Source organism: Oryx dammah, unplaced genomic scaffold, assembly GCF_014754425.2.
Source record: "Oryx dammah isolate SB20612 unplaced genomic scaffold, SCBI_Odam_1.1 HiC_scaffold_22, whole genome shotgun sequence".
Taxonomy (NCBI): Eukaryota; Metazoa; Chordata; class Mammalia; order Artiodactyla; family Bovidae; genus Oryx; species Oryx dammah.
In genome coordinates, this window is record NW_024070206.1 from 15589774 (window position 1) to 15607522 (window position 17749).

The following is a 17749-nucleotide window of genomic DNA, read 5'->3' on the forward strand; positions in this document are numbered from 1 at the left end:
TAGGTCTCCATCTTCCTCTCCACTCTGGACTCCAGGCACTTCCTTCTCTGGGAATCTATCTGAGCTGCCCTCTCAGTCTTCCGTGGCAAGAATGGGAAGGTTGCAGGGGCGTGTTCTCACATGTCTAGCATATAGCTGGCTGTAAAGTGCATGGCTTAGCATGGAGTTATTATCAGGAATGGAATGGAATAGAACAGAATAGTTACAGCTGGTTGACTTAGACTTCCCTGGTGGCTCAGACGGTAAAGTGTCTGTCTACAATGCGGGGGACCTGGGTTCGATCCCTGGGTCAGGAAGATCCCCTGGAGAAGGAAATGGCAATCTACTCCAGTACTCTTGCCTGGAAAATCCCATGGACAGAGGAGCCTGGTAGGCTGCAGTCCATGGGGTCGCAAAGAGTCGGACACGACTGAGCGACTTTCCTTTCCTTTGACTTAGTCTTGCGTCCTCCCCTCCCGGCTCATTATAGACTCCCAATACGAATATTTTTGTCAAGGGCAAGTATGAACTTTCAAGAGTTCTGGGATGCTTGTGCTCCCTTCCTTGAAACTCACATCCTTAAAACTTCCCAACTTGGAGGAGTCAGACCAGGGTTCCTGGCTGATGAGTCTTTGAACCCCACAGTCACTCCAAGTCTTCCTTAAGCATCCTTCAACTTTACTGATTGAGGGTTTCCTGTGTGAGCTGGAAGTAGAGGTGGGGAGTCTCATCTCTGCCTTCTGGAAGTTTCCAGACTAAAGGCAACTACAGAACAACACATACAGCAAAGAAAGTGACTCCTAGAAACAGTCAACCTAAGCAGAGAAACGTGCTCAATATGTTATCTCCCTCCTCCCTTCATGGGAGATGCAATCTACCACTCACTTCTCCACACTCTTCTCCTGGCAGATAAATCTACCACATTTTCAGTGACCATAAAGACTGGGGACAAGAAGAATGCTGGCACCGATGCCAATGTCTTCATCACACTCTTTGGCACTCAGGATGACACTGGTAAGAGAGCAATGCAAGGCCACATTCCCCCGTGTTCCTCTCGAGGGAGGCTGGAAGAGACAGTGGAACTTTCCAGAGATATCCTGGTCATGTCTCTCACTTTCTTTTTTAAGAAGTCATTTAAAAAATTTTCTTTACTGTTTTATTGCATTGTGGGAAGAACACTTAACATGCAGTCTGCTTTCCTACCAAATTTTAAACATACAAACATTGTTGACTGTTGGTTCATGGTGTACAACAGATCTCTAGAGGTGGTTCATCTTACTAAACTGAAACTTTATGCCTGATGATTCAGTTCAGTTCAGTTCATTTCAGTCGCTCAGTCGTGTCCAACTCTTTGTGGCCCCATGAATCGCAGCACACCAGGCCTCCCTGTCCAGATAACTGCCTATTTCCTCCTATGCCTTGCTCCTGGTAACCACCAATCCAGTCTTTGATTTTATGAATTTGACCTTGATATCTTATTTCAGTGGAGTCATGCTGTATTAGTCTTTCTGTGCCTGGCTTATCTCACTTAGCATAATATCCTCAAGAACCATCCACATTGTTGCATATTGAAGAATCTCCATTTACAAGGCTGAGTAATATTCCATTGTATGTATATACCATATCTTCTTTATCCATTCATCTGTCAATGGACATTTAGGATTTTTATCCCATGTCTTAGCTATTGTGAATAGTGCTGCAGCAAACATAGGCATGCTACTATCTTTTCAAGGACCTGATTTTATTCTTTTGGATATATACCCAGAAGTGAGATGGCAGGTTCTTATGGTAGTTATATTTCCAACTTTTTGAGGAACTTTCATACCATTTTCCAGAGCAACTGCATCATTTTGGACTTCCACCCACTGTGTGTAAGGATTCCAATTTCTCTACATCCTCACCAACACTTGTTGTCTTTTGTTTTTTTGATAGTAACCTCCTGACAAGTATGAGATGGTATCTCACTGTAGTTTTGGTTTACAGTTCCCTCATAATTAGTGACAATGAATACTTTTTTCATATATTATTGGCCATTTTTATGTCTTCTCTGGAGAAAAGTCTTTAGCCCATTTTTAATTGGGTTATTAGATTTTCTTTATTATTGAGTCATATATTTCTTTATATATGTTGATGATTAACCCCTTATAGGTAAATTAGTTGAAAATATGTTTCCCATTCTACAGAATTCAGTTTCTTTTGCTGTGCTTTTAGTTTAACATAACCCCACTTGTTAATTTTGGTTTTTGTTGCCTGTGTTTTGGGTGTCATATTCATGAACTCATTACCAAGACCTCTGTATCAAGTGTTTTCCTTATGTTTTTTTTTCTAGGCATTTTATAGTTTCAGGTCTTACATTTAAATTTGTAATTCATTTTGAGCTGATTTTTGTGTATGATGTGAGAGAAGGGTCCAAATGAATTATTTTACCTGTAGACATCCATTTTCCCGGCACGATTTATTGGAGAGGTTTTCCTGTCCCTATTTTGTACATTTGCATGCCTCTGACTCTTGAAAGATTAAATGTGACTGGCCTCAAGAGAGAAAGGCAATTCCTTGTTCTTTTAAATGTTCTTTTAAAATTCTTTTTAAATCCTTCTAAGTCCTCTCTCGGCTCTCGTTGCTGCCTCTACACCCTACAAGTGTTTGGAAGCTGTGAGAATCATCTTCCCCTCAGCATCCTCTCCCCAAGTAATAGCGCCCAAGTCTTTGTCCAGCCTTCCTGAAAGATGGTTTTTTTGTTTTGTTTTGTTTTGTTTAACCATTTCCTGCACCCTCTTTGAGGCGTAACTGTGGGGGCCTTTCAAAACTATAGTGAAGGAGCTCCTCAGGCCACACAGTGAGAGGTCTCTGCTCTGTGTCTTTTGCCAGCTTTCCCTTCTATTCTAAATGCAGAGGTAGCTGTAACTCTATCTCAATGACGACCTGGGGAATGGTGGCTCTTCCCAACCTCCAATAAGATTCAGCCAGTGGGTTCCATGGTACTCTTGATATGAGAGGCTCAGGGAATCTTGGAGTCATTCTGGAGCCTCTGTCAAGGCCATCGCAGAAGGTGGCATATACGTTGGAGTCAGCTGTCCACTCGGGCCACCTGTCCAGCCACTCTGAGTTCAGAGAGGAACCAGTTCCTCACATACGTAGTCATCACATGTTTTCTCATTACTCCTAAAGCTCTATTCTTAGCATTGCTGAAGAATGAAGGGGTGAAACCTGACTTTGTAATCACCAACTTTGAGATGCTCATATTCTAAATCAGTCTTGTGTACTCGAGCGTGACTAATTGGTTTAAATTTCTCCTATACCACTTAAAGAGTCGGACCGGACACGACTGAGCGACTTCACCCTTCATACCACTTACTAGCTGTGTGACCTTGGGAAAGGGGCTTAACCTCTCTTTGCTTTAGTTTCCCCCATTTGTAACATATTCTGATAGCGCAGTTGGTAAACAATCTGCCTGTCAGTGAGGGAGGCATAAGAGACAAGGTCTTGAGCCCTGGGTTGGGAAGATTCCCTGGAATAGGAAACGGCAACCCAACACAGAATTCTTGCCTGGAAAATTTCATGGACAAAGGAGCCTGGTGGGGTACAGTCCATGGGGTCACAAAGAGTTAATATGACTGAGCACACACACACACTTTTGTAAAGTGGAGATTAAACTAGTAGATATCTCATAGAGTTGTGGATTTAATGAAATTGAATGTGTAAAATATTTGAGACAAAATGACAATAAAGTATTTATTATTAATATTATTATCATTTAATAGGTTAAATAATGCAAATATAATGAGTGAATCAGCTTGAAACTTACAAATGTATGTCATTGCAATAGTTACTGAACCATAGTCAATGAAATTGAGGGCCTAACAGAGTGCTTTTATTTGCCAAGGGATTTCTATGTGTTTGGCACATTCTTCAACACTCAACAGTCATCATCTTATTAAATAGTCACAACTCCTCCATGGGGAAGGCACCAAAGCCACCCCTTTCGACATTTGAGGAAACCAGATCTCAGAGAATTAAGTAATTTGCCCAAAGCCACCCAGACAATAACTAAGGTCTGTCTGACTCTGCACTTAAATCATCTGCAGTAAGTCTGTAATTATCAAAAGACTTCCTACATGAGGCAGGGCTTGCAGGGATAAGGAGATTTGAAGAATGAGGCAGGAGGGGATGGTGATGACCCTGGGACTACCTTAAATTTCAGATCGACACCACATTCGGAGCCTTAGGATAGAGCATGTATGTGAGGTGGCTGGTGAGGGGCGCTGGAATCCAGTCCTCCATCTGTCATCCAGAGAAGAGCCTTCAGAGAATTGCCACGTGCCCCATTCTGCAGGGGAGCCCCTGTTTCCTCACTCCAGGGAACATGCAAGGGTGGCTCCCTCCCCACATGGAGAAACCTGAGGGGTGTGTCTTAGGGCCTTACCACTTTCTCCCGGGTGATCTTAGATAAGGCCCTTAATTTGTGGGTGTGTCTCCTTTTCTTTAGCAAAGCAGGAAATAAAAATATGTATGTCAGAGTTATTGCAAAGCTCCATACAAGGACATACACACACACATTCAAAATACCAAAAATGCCCCACGGATAGTAACTGTGTCGTCTAAATTTGATAGAAGTTCAGAAATTTGCTCATTAGGAGGAGAGACTAAGAGGGGTAATCAGACTAGGTTTGAAGGCCTCAGGCCTAGCCAGTCATGTTGGGGTCATTTGGTTGCAGGAATGACTCTCCTGAAATCCTCCAAGACCAACAGTGACAAGTTTGAGAGGGATAGCATCGAAATCTTCACAGTGGAGACCGTGGACCTGGGAGATCTGTGGAAAGTCAGAATCGGTCATGACAACACAGGTCTGGCTTCCCTCCCTTCTGTTCCTGGCTGAGAACATGAGGACCATGGGCAGGTCCCCATGGGTGACTAGGAAAGAATCTAGGGCAGGCTTGGATGCCATTTGCTTTCCATAATGACACAGCTTCCTCAGTCCCTTCATGGCTGCACACAGAGATTCTGGTCTAATTGATCAGGGTAGGGCCCAGACACCAGTGATTTTTAAAGCTTTCTCCCCAAACCCCACAGACAGAAATCTCAGTGTGCAGCCTGTCTTTGATTCAGTAGGTCTGGGATAGGACCCAAGAGATTTTGTATCTCACAGGTGATGCTGAGACTCTTGGTCTGGGGGCTCCACTTAGAACCACGGATGGAGCCAGTTGTTCCCAGAACCCCCTAATACTGTGCCCAAGTTTGTTCTCTCTCAGTAAAGCAGGACTCATGTTTTTTGGTCTTCAAACCATATCTCGTGAGCCCGAGGAAGGAGGCCTTTCTCCTTGCCTCTGGGACTGAGGGACAAGGTCTCTGCCTGGCTTCCATTTCCTTCTTTAAACCTGAGCACTCATTTTCCCAGGGAGGAGCATAGGTCCTCCACTGGTTTCCCTTCCCTTCATGAATCATAAACTGAGGCCAGGGAGCCCAGCATGTCGCCCTGCCACTGGATGAAAGTATGGAGCCCTTGTTAACAAAGGCTCTCTCTGGCATCTGGGTTCCTTTTTTGCAATACCTTCCACCCTGGATGGTTCTTTGCTTTCCTCCCCTCAGACTCTGCCTCCTGTCATCTCTTCTCCATATCCCTTCCCTCCTGCTCATTTCACTGACAGAAGCCTGGAGTAGGATCCGGTAGGGTACCCAGGAATCAGTCCACACTGCTGTAAGCAGAAGGAATGATGAGTCCACGGTGGAGCCATAGGCACCAGCCTTTGACTAGGGAAGGATGCTTGGAGTCCTGAAGTTGTGCACAGAAAGCCATCTGTGTAGAGGTCCTTGAGGGGTTCTGTGTCTCCTTCCCTCCAGGCAAGGCTCCAGGATGGTTTGTAGACTGGGTAGAGGTGGACGCCCCATCCCTTGGAAAGTGCATGACGTTCCCCTGTGGCCGCTGGTTGGCCAAGAATGAAGATGATGGCACCATCGTCAGGGACCTTTTCCACGCGGAGCTTCAGACAAGGCGGTACACACCATGTAGGAGTCCTGTGGGGCAAGCCTGGGCCTCCTCCTAGACCTCCTCATCCGCCCACCAACTCCCAGTCCCTCATCAGGGGTTGACTCTTGGCCAGGCCCACCTTGGGAATTCCCCGGGCCCTGTGCTGGCTGTGGACAGAGCTCTAGACCCAAGGAAAGGAAATACAGGATGTATTTCTACTCCAAACTAGCTGATGAGCAAAGAGCAAAGAGCCTGACTTCTCTGGAGTTCAGTTTCCTTGTCTGCAAAATAGAGATAATAGTGTAGGGTGGTTGTAAGACCCAAAAAGGAGATAAGGTCTAACATTTGTTGTTGTTGTTGCTCAGTCGTGTCCTACTCTTTGCAACCCCTTGGACTGTAGCCTGCCAGTCTCCTCTGTCTGTGGGATTTCCCAGGCAAAAGTACTGGACTGCGTTGCCATTTCCTTCTCCAAAGTCTAACAGTGAAGGGTCATTATCAACCCCTTAATCAGTCCTCACTCCAGTCATTAACACACCAAAGAAATCACTGTTATAAGATTTTATCTTGACTGGGGGGGAAAAAAGAACTTGAAAAGAAGCTAATGTAATTCCTTTACCAGTAAAGAAAAGGAGAAAGTGGAACAATTAGGTGAATTTTTGACAAGTCGCTTCCTCTATCATCATCTGAAAGTCTGTATTGCCGGGGAGGGGCAGGGCAGTGTGGAGCCAGTGAGTAGTAGAAGGGGTGAGAAGAGAAGAGAAAGGACTCTCCCCACTGCAGACTGGCCGATCTGATTGGTGGTTGTCCCCTGAAACATAATGCTCCTGTGTATAGGATGTCTGCAGCCAAGGACTGCATTGAGGATGCTGTAACAAATGAGGAAACCAAGGCTCCTAGGTGACTTGCACAGGTCACACAGTCAGGCTAGATAGAGCCTGTGCTTTCACCCAGTCTGTTGTACTAGCTTGGTGATGGGAGAGGCATGGAGACCCTAGTCTGAGGTGACAGGGGTTTTTGATGGGCACAAGGCCTGTCGGGATACCTCCCTCCACCCTGGGTTGCTAGGCAACCACATGAAGGTTCAGGTCCCTGGGTAGCAGCTCCCAGTGAAGGGACAGATCCAGAGCGGTGGTGCTGAAGAAGAGCTTGACCTGCCTGCATTCATTTCCTGTTTTCACCTCCCCTCTGACTTTGCCCTCTTCCCCTCCCCAGTTGTCCCTTACGAGATCACCCTCTACACCAGTGATGTCTTTGCCGCTGGGACAGACGCCAACATCTTCATCGTCATCTATGGCTGCGATGCTGTGTGCACCCAGCAGAAGTACCTGTGCACCAACAAGAGGGAGCAGAAGCTGTTCTTCGAGAGGAAGTCCGCCTCCCGCTTCATAATGGAGGTACTGGCGTCAGGCAGGCTGCCAGCGGAGCCAGGACGGGGTGCGGGCTGGACCAGAAGGCAAGGAGGAAGAGCCCTTGTCCAGAGTCTGACTGTGCCTTTCATCTGATGGGCTGTTGTGAGTGAGGGAGATGGTTCTCACTGGAAGCTCATTGGATGAGGTTCATTCAATCTCTCTGAGCCTCAGTGCATCTGAGGAGCCAGGAGGACAGTGACCTTCCCTCTCCGGGACCAGTGTCTGAGTCAAAGGTGACAATGAGTGTTTAAGGAAACTAGAGGCACAATTCCACTGGGGCCATCTCCAGTGCTACCAACAGCAGAGCCGTGGAGAGAGCTGGCTTCCAGACTTCCTCATCACATCATTGTTTCCTGCTTATCTGTCAAGCTATGGCCGATACAAAAGGGCATCCCTCAGTTCCCCCTGGGCTCTGGCCTGAGAATTTTGTGTTCGACGCTTATTGAGGATGTATGTCACCACATCCACACCTGGGTATTCTGTACACCCATCCTGTGCCTCCTTGTGTGCTCCACTCTGTGCCAGGCGGGGTGGGAGGGACAAGGGAAGGAGAGGACCCAGACCGTGCCTGCAAGGGGCTTGCAGTCCAACTGGGGAACCCCAGATCTCACACGAGGCTAAGGAGAGAGTCTGGTGATCATCATCATAGCTGCTCTTGGGGGCAAGAAGGCCCTGTCATAGGGTCACTTAGCCCTCAGAGCAACTCTGCGCTATGATATCCGTGCTTAAGTATGGGGAAACCAAGGCACAGAGAGTTTAGTAGCTTCCATGAAATCACACAGCTACGGCATAGTGGAAGTAGGATTCAACGCCTGGAGGATTGGCTCAGAATATATGCCCTTAGCCCCTGCCATCCGCTAGCCCATGAGGGCAAATGGTGGGGCTGGCTGAGTGTGCTGTAGGTGTTCAGAGACCAGAGAGGGCTCCCTGGAAGTGGTGGCTTTGAGCTGGACCTGAAAGTGGGCATATGAGGGACCAAGGAGGGAAGGCCTTCCTAGCAAGGGGAACATCATGGCCAAGGGCCCGAGATGGAAGGAAACATAGCATGTGGCTTGAGGTTTTCCAAGAGGGGATAGGAGAGTGATGTAACTTGGCTATAGCATGCATGGAACAGGATTTAAAGGGGGTGACTCTGAAGGACAAGGGGTGGGGGCTTAGGCTCTCCAGGTAGCAGGGACTGGGAGCTGCGCCCCTTATTTTCTGGTGGGAGACAAAGCCCAGAGCCCCATCTTGCTTTCTCGGGTGGTGTCTGCCCTGGGGAGCTCCCTTTCCCCTCCCTACCTTCTCCAGGAACAGTCAGCGCTTGTGGGAAGGTTGCCACCTTGGTGGAGGTTTTTTAACAAGGAGAATTCAAGGGTGATTCATCTACCCAGACGAAGCAGCGCCTCACCCACAGAGATGTCCTGGTGCGTGCGTCATCCCAGCCGGATACTGTCAGAGGCCTCAGTGTGACCACACCTTGGCTTCTGGGAAGTTTCATCAATGAAGTCTGCCTAATAGGCAGCTATAATTTGCCAGTAATTTGTTGCATTTTTTTTTCTTTCCAAATCTACCTGGGTGTTGTGGGGAGTATGAGGGCTTAGACACAAATGAGCTTGCTTTGTGTCCCTGTCTCTCCGTTTCTCTTTTCCCGCTGATCTTCGGGTAAGAGGAGGAGTGCTGGACTGTGAGTGAGCCCATAACCCTGGATTCTGGCTCTGCTCACGAGCCTCTGACTCACGAGCAAGCCCACCCTCTCTGTGGCCTCGTCCTCAGACACACAGATCTGCTGGGAAAATAACAATAGCTAATACTTCCTGGGCACTCCCCATGTGCCAGCCTTGTTCTTGGCACTTGGGATGTATCACCTCATTTAGTCTTCATCACCATTCCAAGAGTCAGATGGTGTCACTGTCCCCTTTGCCAGCTGCCTGGCAGCTCAGTGTCCTTGAGTGCAGATCCTGTAAGTCACGATCTCGCCCGGAGCTTCCTGTTTCTCCTGTTGTGAAAGGGTGAGGCCCCGTGCATTCACTGGTCTCTGTGTAATGATTCAGAAAGTCCAGGAGCTTGCAGGGGACACCACGTCTCTGATGAAGTGTGGGTGAGCTGGCTGCTGGGGAGTTTGTTAACTCAAGGCATCTCCAGCAAAGTGGTGCCATATTGGTCACTTGGAAGGAGAGAACCGTTGACAAAAGGAAACACGTCTGTGATCTTAGACCCAGAAGTGACCTTGCAGGGTTGCCCTGCCCATGCCCCTGCCTTTGCCTGAGCAATCTTCCCATTGGATAGATGAGGCAGTTAAGGCCTAGAAGGTCAAGCGACTTGTCTAGATCATGCAGCTTGTAGGGCTATAGCTGGGAAGGATGGAGGTGGGTGGGAGCAGGGGGACATTCCTCAGGCCGTGCTGATAGGCTTGGCCGTGGCTGTCAATGGTGGGTGTGCGTGTGTGTGGAGGGTGTGCAGTGCTGGGAGCTCTTCCAGTTCCTTCCCGGGTCACATCTGTCTAGGCTTATAGAGGCTCCACCTTTGGTGAATGGCTCAGTCACTCATTCAGAGGCCATTCACTCATCAGGAGTCTTCATCTCCCCTGGGGTTGACTGTGCCGTCTCCTTGTAGCACTGAGTCCTTGATGGAGCCGGCCAGGCAGAAAGCTCTGCAGAGGGGCTGCCAGGAAGCTCAAGTCTGCACACCCTCCTTAACCTTGACCTGTCAATGCCAAAGACGTGAGTTCTGTGGACCAACCATGAGCCAGGGCGTCTGGGTATTACTTTGTTTCCCTGCCCTCTTTTCCCTTTACCCCGACTTCCTCGTCTGTTTCCACCTGTGACTGCCCAGATCCCCATAGGGATGAGGCAGGGTGTGAACTGACATGTACAGCTCCATTTCAGGGAAGAACATGGCACACGAGAACTGGGAGAGGCCCAAGAGGCTCCCAGAGGCCCTGGAGTGGGGCCTGATGGAGGGCAGCCTGATGGAGAGAGCCAAGGAGGCAGGTGCCAACTGTGTGGATGCCTTGCCTTGTGTCTGGCCACCTTGCTGCTTCTTTCGAAGGCTCCGAGGAAAGGATCTGGGAGTCAGTCACTCCTGGCTGAGTCCCTCTCCAGCACTGTGTGCCCATTGGGTCCAGGCAGGAGAGATGAGAGATGGCACCTCCTGAATTTCAGGGACTCTCCATGCCTGCAAGTATCGCTTTCATTCAAGGTGACTTTCTTGCACACCTTGGCGGCTGAGGCGTGAGAGAGCCCAGCTGACTTTGTCACACTCATTTCGCAGATGAGGAAGCAGTCTTTCATCCTTTTTGCCATTAGGTATTGAGTACCGAGGTCAACGGCTCTGTTCTGGGTTTTGGGGATGCCGTGATGAGCAAAACAGACATGGTGCCTGCCCTTATAACTTTCAGTGATGAAAGAGAAGGTTTCACACAAGTGAATGCAGCTTCTGACTGTGAGAAGTGCTGGTGTGTGTGTCTGTGTGTCTGTGTGTGTGTGTGAGTGATAGGATGCTGTCAGACCCTATTATGAAGAGATTTGAAATTTTTAAGGTGATCAGGTCCTTATAGCTCAGTTGAGAAAGAATCTGCCTGAAGTGCAGGAGACCCGAGTTCAATTCCTAGGTCTGGAAGATCCCCTGGAAAAGGAAATGGCAACCCACTCCAGTATTCTTGCCTGGAGAATCCCATGGATAGAGGAGGCGGGCTCAGTCCGTGGAGTCGCAAGAGTCAGACATGACCTAGTGACTAAACCACAAAGGTGATCAGGGGCTTTCCCTGAGTAAATGATCCTTGAGTTGAGACCTGAATGATGAAGTTGGGCAAACACTGGTTTAGGTAAAGAAGAAGAAAGGGAAGGGGCAGGGACGGCTGATGCAAAGGCCCTGTGGCAAGAAAATGTCAGGCTTGAGGGACTGGAATTTGAATGACACAGAAGAGGAGGGGGCTGGAGATGGAAGCAGCCCTGAGGGGCCAAGGAGAAGGTCAGACTAGCAAGACAGGGCTTGGGCAGAACCAGAACTCATCTTCAGCTCTCAAGCCTCTGCTAGTAACAGAAGACTGGGGGCTGGGCTCCACCATGAAAAGGGGGCACAGCCTCCCAGAGTTTGATTGAACTGAGGTCTGGAGTCTAGGCTGATGTTAAGCTGGGGAGAGGAAGGGAGGTGTGAGCACAGCATGTGTAAGGAAGGGAAAGCAGGGGCTGGTTTGACCAAACAGGAGGGTCTAACTGGGAGAAAGTGACCCCTGGAAGTTCAAAGGGTTTCTAAGGTAAATGCCCTTGGGAGGCAGGGTTTTGCTGAGGTTGTACTTTCCTGGACCGTTCAGCCAACATTAGTTGTATTTTCTCCTTCCCCAAGTTAGAAGATGTGGGAGAAATCATTGAAAAAATTCGGATTGGCCATGATAATACGGGCATGAATCCTGGTTGGCACTGCTCCCACGTGGACATCCGCAGGCTCCTCCCAGATAAAGATGTGAGTTTCTAACTGGTCCATCCTGCTGTTTCTTTTATCCCTTTTCAGAAGAGATTCAAGTCCGATTTCTTATAAGAAACTGCAGCCTTTTTAAGTTGAGATAAAATCATCTAAGGAAGATTCAGCCAGTTCACGCCAAGTGCAGGAGCTAAAGCAAGCCCAAGGCACAATCTTTTAAAACCTTCAAGAGGAAGGGCCTGGGCAGCTGTGTCTCTGCTCCTCACCCCCAAAGCCATGCTACTAGTGAGTGACCAAGTGTGTCCTTCCTGCAACTCAAGGTCAATTCAGAGAGAGAAAGCCACCCACAAAACTTGGAAAACATTCCTGAAACCACAGAATTCTAAACCTAGGAGGCAGCTGTCAATCATGGCTGTGGTATGAGTGAGCTGGGAGAAGTTTAAAATACAGACTCTCCTCTCACTGCCAGCTGAGTCTTAGTCTCTGGGATGGGGTTCGGGTATCCATTTTCAAGTGACTTGGGGAATTCCACCTTCCAGAGCCTCCGCCTGACATGGTTTGGAAGTGCTTTAAGTAAGACTGGATCTGCTGGGATTGGGGCCAGGCTGGGGGCCTCCCCTGGGGCTTTTTCATTATCAGCGGGGCTCCATCATCCTCAGCCTTGGTCCCCGTGAGTGTTGACACGGGTGATGAATGACTGAAGTTGGCAGTTTCCACATGAAGGGCTCAGTTTCCTCCTTTCTTCTCACCCCAGGGTACAGAGACCTTGACTTTCCCTTGTGATCGATGGCTTGCCACTTCAGAGGATGACAAGAAGACCATTCGAGAACTGGTCCCTTATGACATCTTCACCGAGAAATACATGAGAGATGGGTCTTTAAGGCAAGTCTACAAGGAAGTGGAGGAGCCTCTGGACAGTAAGTGTGGGGCGATTGCTCTCATCACCATCAGCAGAATGAAGTGTCCCTCGTTTGACACTTGCCCTGTGTAGGGCAGAGCCTTTGCACCTCGGAGGCAGAGTCTGTAATTACCTTCATTCCACAGAGAGGGCAACTGAGGCTCACAGAGGTTACACAACCTGTCAGAGTTCACTCAGCTAATAAATGGCACGGCTGTTCAGAGTCGCAGCGCCCTCACCCTGAGTCTTATGCCCAAATCCTCCCCTGGTCTGACAGTGTGATCAGACATCCACATATGTGCTCTCCTGTGGCTGGACTCAACTGGTCCTTGTTCTCTCCCTTTGCTTAGTTAATCTGGCTATTAATCCGCGGGACTTGGTCCTCTCTGCTCTTGCTGGATTCAGCTGTCCCTACCGAGTGTGAATCAGATAGCTTCCTGGCTTTGAACAGAACTGTAACTCTGGTGTTTGTTCTCAGGGGGCTGGGTGCAGCTTCCGTGTCCAAGGCCATGGGTTTCTTTTCTGTGTGTGCCAGTCACCTTTTCCTCATTGATGAGGCTCTTTTCTGCAGAATTTGCGCCAGCCTGAGCACACACTTCTGGCCCTCATTCCCTTGCTTTGGAACCACCATTTTCTTTCCTTTCTTTCTTTATTTTATTAATTGAAGGATAATTGTTTTACAGAATTTTGTTGTTCTCTGCCAAATAGCAACATGAACCAGCCATAGGCATCCACATGTCCCCTCCCTCCTGAACCTCCCTCCCCATCCCACCCCTCTAGGCTGTTACAGAGCCCAGTTTGAGTTCCCCTGAGTCACATAGCAAATTCCCATTGGCTATCTATTTTACATATGCTAATATAGGTTTCCATGTTACTCTCTCCATACATCTTCTTACCTCTCTGGCTGGTCTCTGAATGCCCTTCTCCCTTCCCTTACTGGGTGGTATTGGTCCAGGCTCAGACTTCAACCTAAACTAAGCCTCTGCTGTAGCTGTGACATTTCTTTTCATCTGAGTTGCCACTTGCTTAGAGATAAAAACAAGTGTTACCTCAATGACATGCCTTTCTCTACCCACATCCCTTTCTCTGAATGTGTTTTACTTTGAATCTGGGGAAATCATTTCCTTTTCTACTTGGATCCCAGAGGATGCACTGGAAAGCTGTCCTCAGGCACCCTTGGCTGTTCTGCGTTAACAACATGCTATGAACCCCTCTGCGCTGGGTGGTGTTTCTAGGGAAACATCTTTTCACAGAGAGTGGGGTGGCCTTGGTGGGATGGGGAGGGAGGAGGATCCGGAAATAGCTGGATTTGACTGCACGACCACGCTGCTCAGCACCCAGAAGCTGAGTCGGTTTTGCTAATTTTCAAAAGGACTGGAGAGAGCGGTGAGGGGCAGGAAGGCCATTTAAATCACAGCCCTGGGGACACCACACCCCACTCTGGGACAAGGGCCGCCTTTGAAAAGGTCCCACTCAGGTGTGGACCAGGTCTGAATGAACATCCAGGAAATAGATGGGGAGGACAAGTGAGGAGGGTGGGGACAGTTGACTGCTGTGTCCAAACTCTGGCAAGATTCCTAGTGTTACCTCTTGTCATATCAGCCAGTCAGGTGTGGGTCACGTTGACTCCTTTAGACAAAAGAAGATGTTATTAACATGTATGTGAAATGCTGGCTGGATTCTGCACCTAACTGAGCAAGGTAGGGGTCGGTGGCCAGGGTTCAGGTGTGCCCAGTGCTGGATCCTACTCTCAAAGGGGACAGGCCTCTAGGAGCAGGTCTCCTGGTGCACCAAGGAGGTATGGCCAGCAGACTGCTGTGTGGGAAGATGGAGATGGGAGGACGGGGAAGGGGGCGGAGCTCAGGACTGGATGTGAGCTTATGGCCTGTGGTGGACACAGGGATGTGGGTTCAGAGCGTAGAAGGGACCTGGGCTGGAGATACAGCCTGGGGAACTCGCAGAAGTCCACACCTGGAGTGTGCAGGGTGAGAGCTGTGGGAAGCAGACAGAACTGGAAGACACGGGCATCTGGCGCAAGGCAGATGTTTAGGAACCTATAAAGCTGCTCAAGGAGCAGAGAGAGGCAGAAGGGGAGCAGGGCAGAATAATGCTACAGATCCAAGGGAAAATGAGGATAATAATAGGAACCGTGTTGTGGGCGTGAGCGTATTCCACACCCACGGGCAGAGCAGCTCACACCACCTCACTCTCCAGCATTTAGTTACATGTGGTTCTGAGCCCACTTGCATGGGCTGGTAAGAGTGTCCATCTCAGTCACTGCAGGGAGGGGGCGTCCCCTTTTCTAGGGTCTTATAAAAATCCTGAGGCTCACAGCAGGGACCTGGCCTTCAGTCCAGGGTGGGGACAACCTTTACTTGTGGCCTTCTGCTGCTTGGTGAGACTGTAGCTGCTGGCTGTCAGCCAGCACACAGGTTTCATTTCTCTGGGTGGCCAGAAAGGCTTCTCCAAGGAGCCCGGCTTTGTCAAAAGACCCTGTCTTCACCCTGGAGGCCTCCTTGCTTCAAGGCTTCAGACAAGCTTGGCAGCTGTCTCCTTCCTGGGTCCCTGTGGGCAGGTGGGGAGTTCCTACCACCATAGGTACTCTCGAACCCACACCTGCTCCCAGGCTGGGGAAACTGAACTTCTTCCAAGTTGGGTCATTTCCACCTTCACCTCAAAACCACAACTTCCATCCTTCCCCTTGGGGATAATCCAGCCAAGTCCCCTCTTCCTTGGCCTGAAACTCCAAAGCTCCTGGCACAAAGGACTGTGGAGAGGGGACAGAATGCTTAGCCATCATAGAAACAGATGCATCTTCCCCCCACCCAGGGTTGGGGGCGGTTGAGTGAGTGACTACTTTATTCTTCCCTGATGAATGCTTAGCAGCAAAACAAAAACAAGACAGTGTTTGATTTTATTTTCCTTAATAATCTGTAATAATTGTCACACCAAGTATTTTTTGACCCCTTTCCAAAAGCCATGGGAAACAAAGGAGTAGGTGACAGTGATTGTGGCTTTGGTGGGGGGTGCTTCCCTGGAGCACTGGGGCAGGTTGGTTGAAGAGTAAATGCAAATAAGAGAAGAGACACTGAGGGGAACCTATTCTTTTAGAAATACTTAATTTTCCCCTATAAACTGTTTAGAAGGATTTGGCATTGATGCTGGTCACCCTCTGGTGGGAAGGCACATTTTTGTCAGTGTGTCACGGCAGATGCATTTAGTGACCACGGTGTGCATGCATGGCAGGCAGTTTCCCGGGGTGGGGGTGGGGTATATGTTTTGAGGGATGCTGGAAAAGTCTGCATCCCTTGGGTTTCTTAGAGGCAAACTTCCCACTGCTGAATCTGGCCGGACTTGTAGCAAAGCATGCATAATGGAGCAGACGAAAAGGATACTGCCTTCTCCTGCAGGCCTGGGCCACGAGCTGAATTCCGCCTACAAATCCAGTTCCCCCAAACTAAACAATGCCATCCCTTTCTTCCCTTTGTCTGTGTGTCTGTCCAACTGCCCGCCCAGTTGTGCTGTACTCGGTGCAGATCTTCACAGGAAACGTTCCCGGGGCGGGGACGGACGCCAAGGTCTACATCACCATCTATGGGGACCTCGGGGACACCGGGGAACGGTACCTGGGCAAGTCAGAGAACCGCACCAACAAGTTCGAGAGAGGAAAGGTAGGCGGGGCCCCCAACTTACCCCACCCCTCTCCTCTGGCCCTCTGTTCCAGGGGCCAGCTCCTCTTGGTCCCTGAGGCTGAGTGGGACCTTTGTGGGATGTCATTGACCCTTGGGGTGGCATCTGCCCCATGCATCTCCCAAGGGCGGCTGGTCCTTCTCTCTCAGCCTGTGCCCGAGCCCTGGGTCCTGTATGTGGAGTGGGAGTGGGACTTGAGCAGGCAAGAGGCCATGTGAGCCCCAGGTTGCTGGCTATATGCGGTTGGGTCTTCTTCAGAGAATGCAGCTCACTGCACGTGGGTCATGAGTGTGGAGGTGAGCACTGCAGAGTGGGGAAGCTGCCTTGACAGAGGCTTGAACGAGATAGAGGTCTGGAGGGCTGGGTCTGCCATCCACTCGGTCCATGGCTAAGCATCTCTGGACTCCGTGTCCTCATCTGTGAAAGAAGGAGCCTGATGTGAATCAGCTCAGCTGTGTTGTGCAGAACTCTAGACAGCACGGAGGCCCAAGGGAGCCACGGAGAAGTGAGGGTGGCAGATGGGCAGCCGACTCCTCCCACGTGGGACCACTCTGAGCTGGCCTATCTGTTGGGGGTAGCAAGCAAGCCTTCTATTAATTCAGGGGCTCTGTGGCTACAAAAAAAAAAAAAGCATGAAGACCATCCAGTTGGATAGTGGGATCCGAGGCCCTACCAGCTCTGACCTAACAGTGGTTTCACCAAAGGAAGATTTCCGTCCACACTTGCTTCCCACCAGCCTGGCCCCTCTCCCTGCCGGAGCACCCCTCTCTCTGCCACCCTCACCCTTCTTCACTTTTCAGGCTCCCTTCCTCCTCTCCACTCACCTAACTCTGCCAGAAGCCCCACAGGCCAGGCTACAGCCTGGGGAGGAGAGCCAGGCGGCTGGCTCCTAACCCCGTCTGCAGTCCTCCTCGTAGCCGCTTGTCTGGGGAGATAGATTCCCACATCAACCAGCTTGTGTTCACTGGGGTCTCCTTAAGCCCAAGCCTCAGCCAGGCATGACCTTTAGTGCTGAAACGTTCGCTACTTGGTGAACAGGAAAGTAACTCCGGGCCAAGGACAACAGGTGTCATCTAAGAGGGTTTGCAGCTGGCTGGTGACTCCAGCAGCCAGGCTGCCTGCAAGAAGCCATAGCCTGGGCTCGAGATCCCAGGGGAGTCTGGCCCCAGGGCTCCCTGAGAAGGTGGGGAGGGGAAAGAGAGTCCCCTGGGGAAGGCACCACCTGAGGAAGAAGGAAGGGGCTCTGGACTTCATTTCCCACCAAAAAATATCTGCTGAATGAGTAAGTGAAAGTATATATGAAGTGATGCAATCCATTCTCCTCGGGGTTTAGGTTCAGATTTCTTCTCCCTTAGCAATTATGACATCGCAAGAGAAGCCTTTGCCCCGTTCTGCCTCGTCCTTCTC

At 49.7% G+C, this 17749-nt stretch overlaps 1 protein-coding gene across 2 annotated transcripts in view; it reads left to right on the plus strand.

The window, feature by feature from the left end:
• LOXHD1 (lipoxygenase homology PLAT domains 1) overlaps positions 1-17749 on the plus strand; it is a 198251-nt gene that overhangs the window by 121554 nt on the left and 58948 nt on the right. For both annotated transcript variants that reach the window (XM_040264546.1, XM_040264547.1), the window contains exons 23-29: positions 889-993; positions 4695-4823; positions 5818-5982; positions 7157-7338; positions 11680-11796; positions 12509-12671; positions 16169-16323. In XM_040264546.1, the coding sequence (XP_040120480.1) occupies positions 889-993; positions 4695-4823; positions 5818-5982; positions 7157-7338; positions 11680-11796; positions 12509-12671; positions 16169-16323 (1016 nt within the window). The remainder of the gene's footprint in view (positions 1-888; positions 994-4694; positions 4824-5817; positions 5983-7156; positions 7339-11679; positions 11797-12508; positions 12672-16168; positions 16324-17749) is intronic.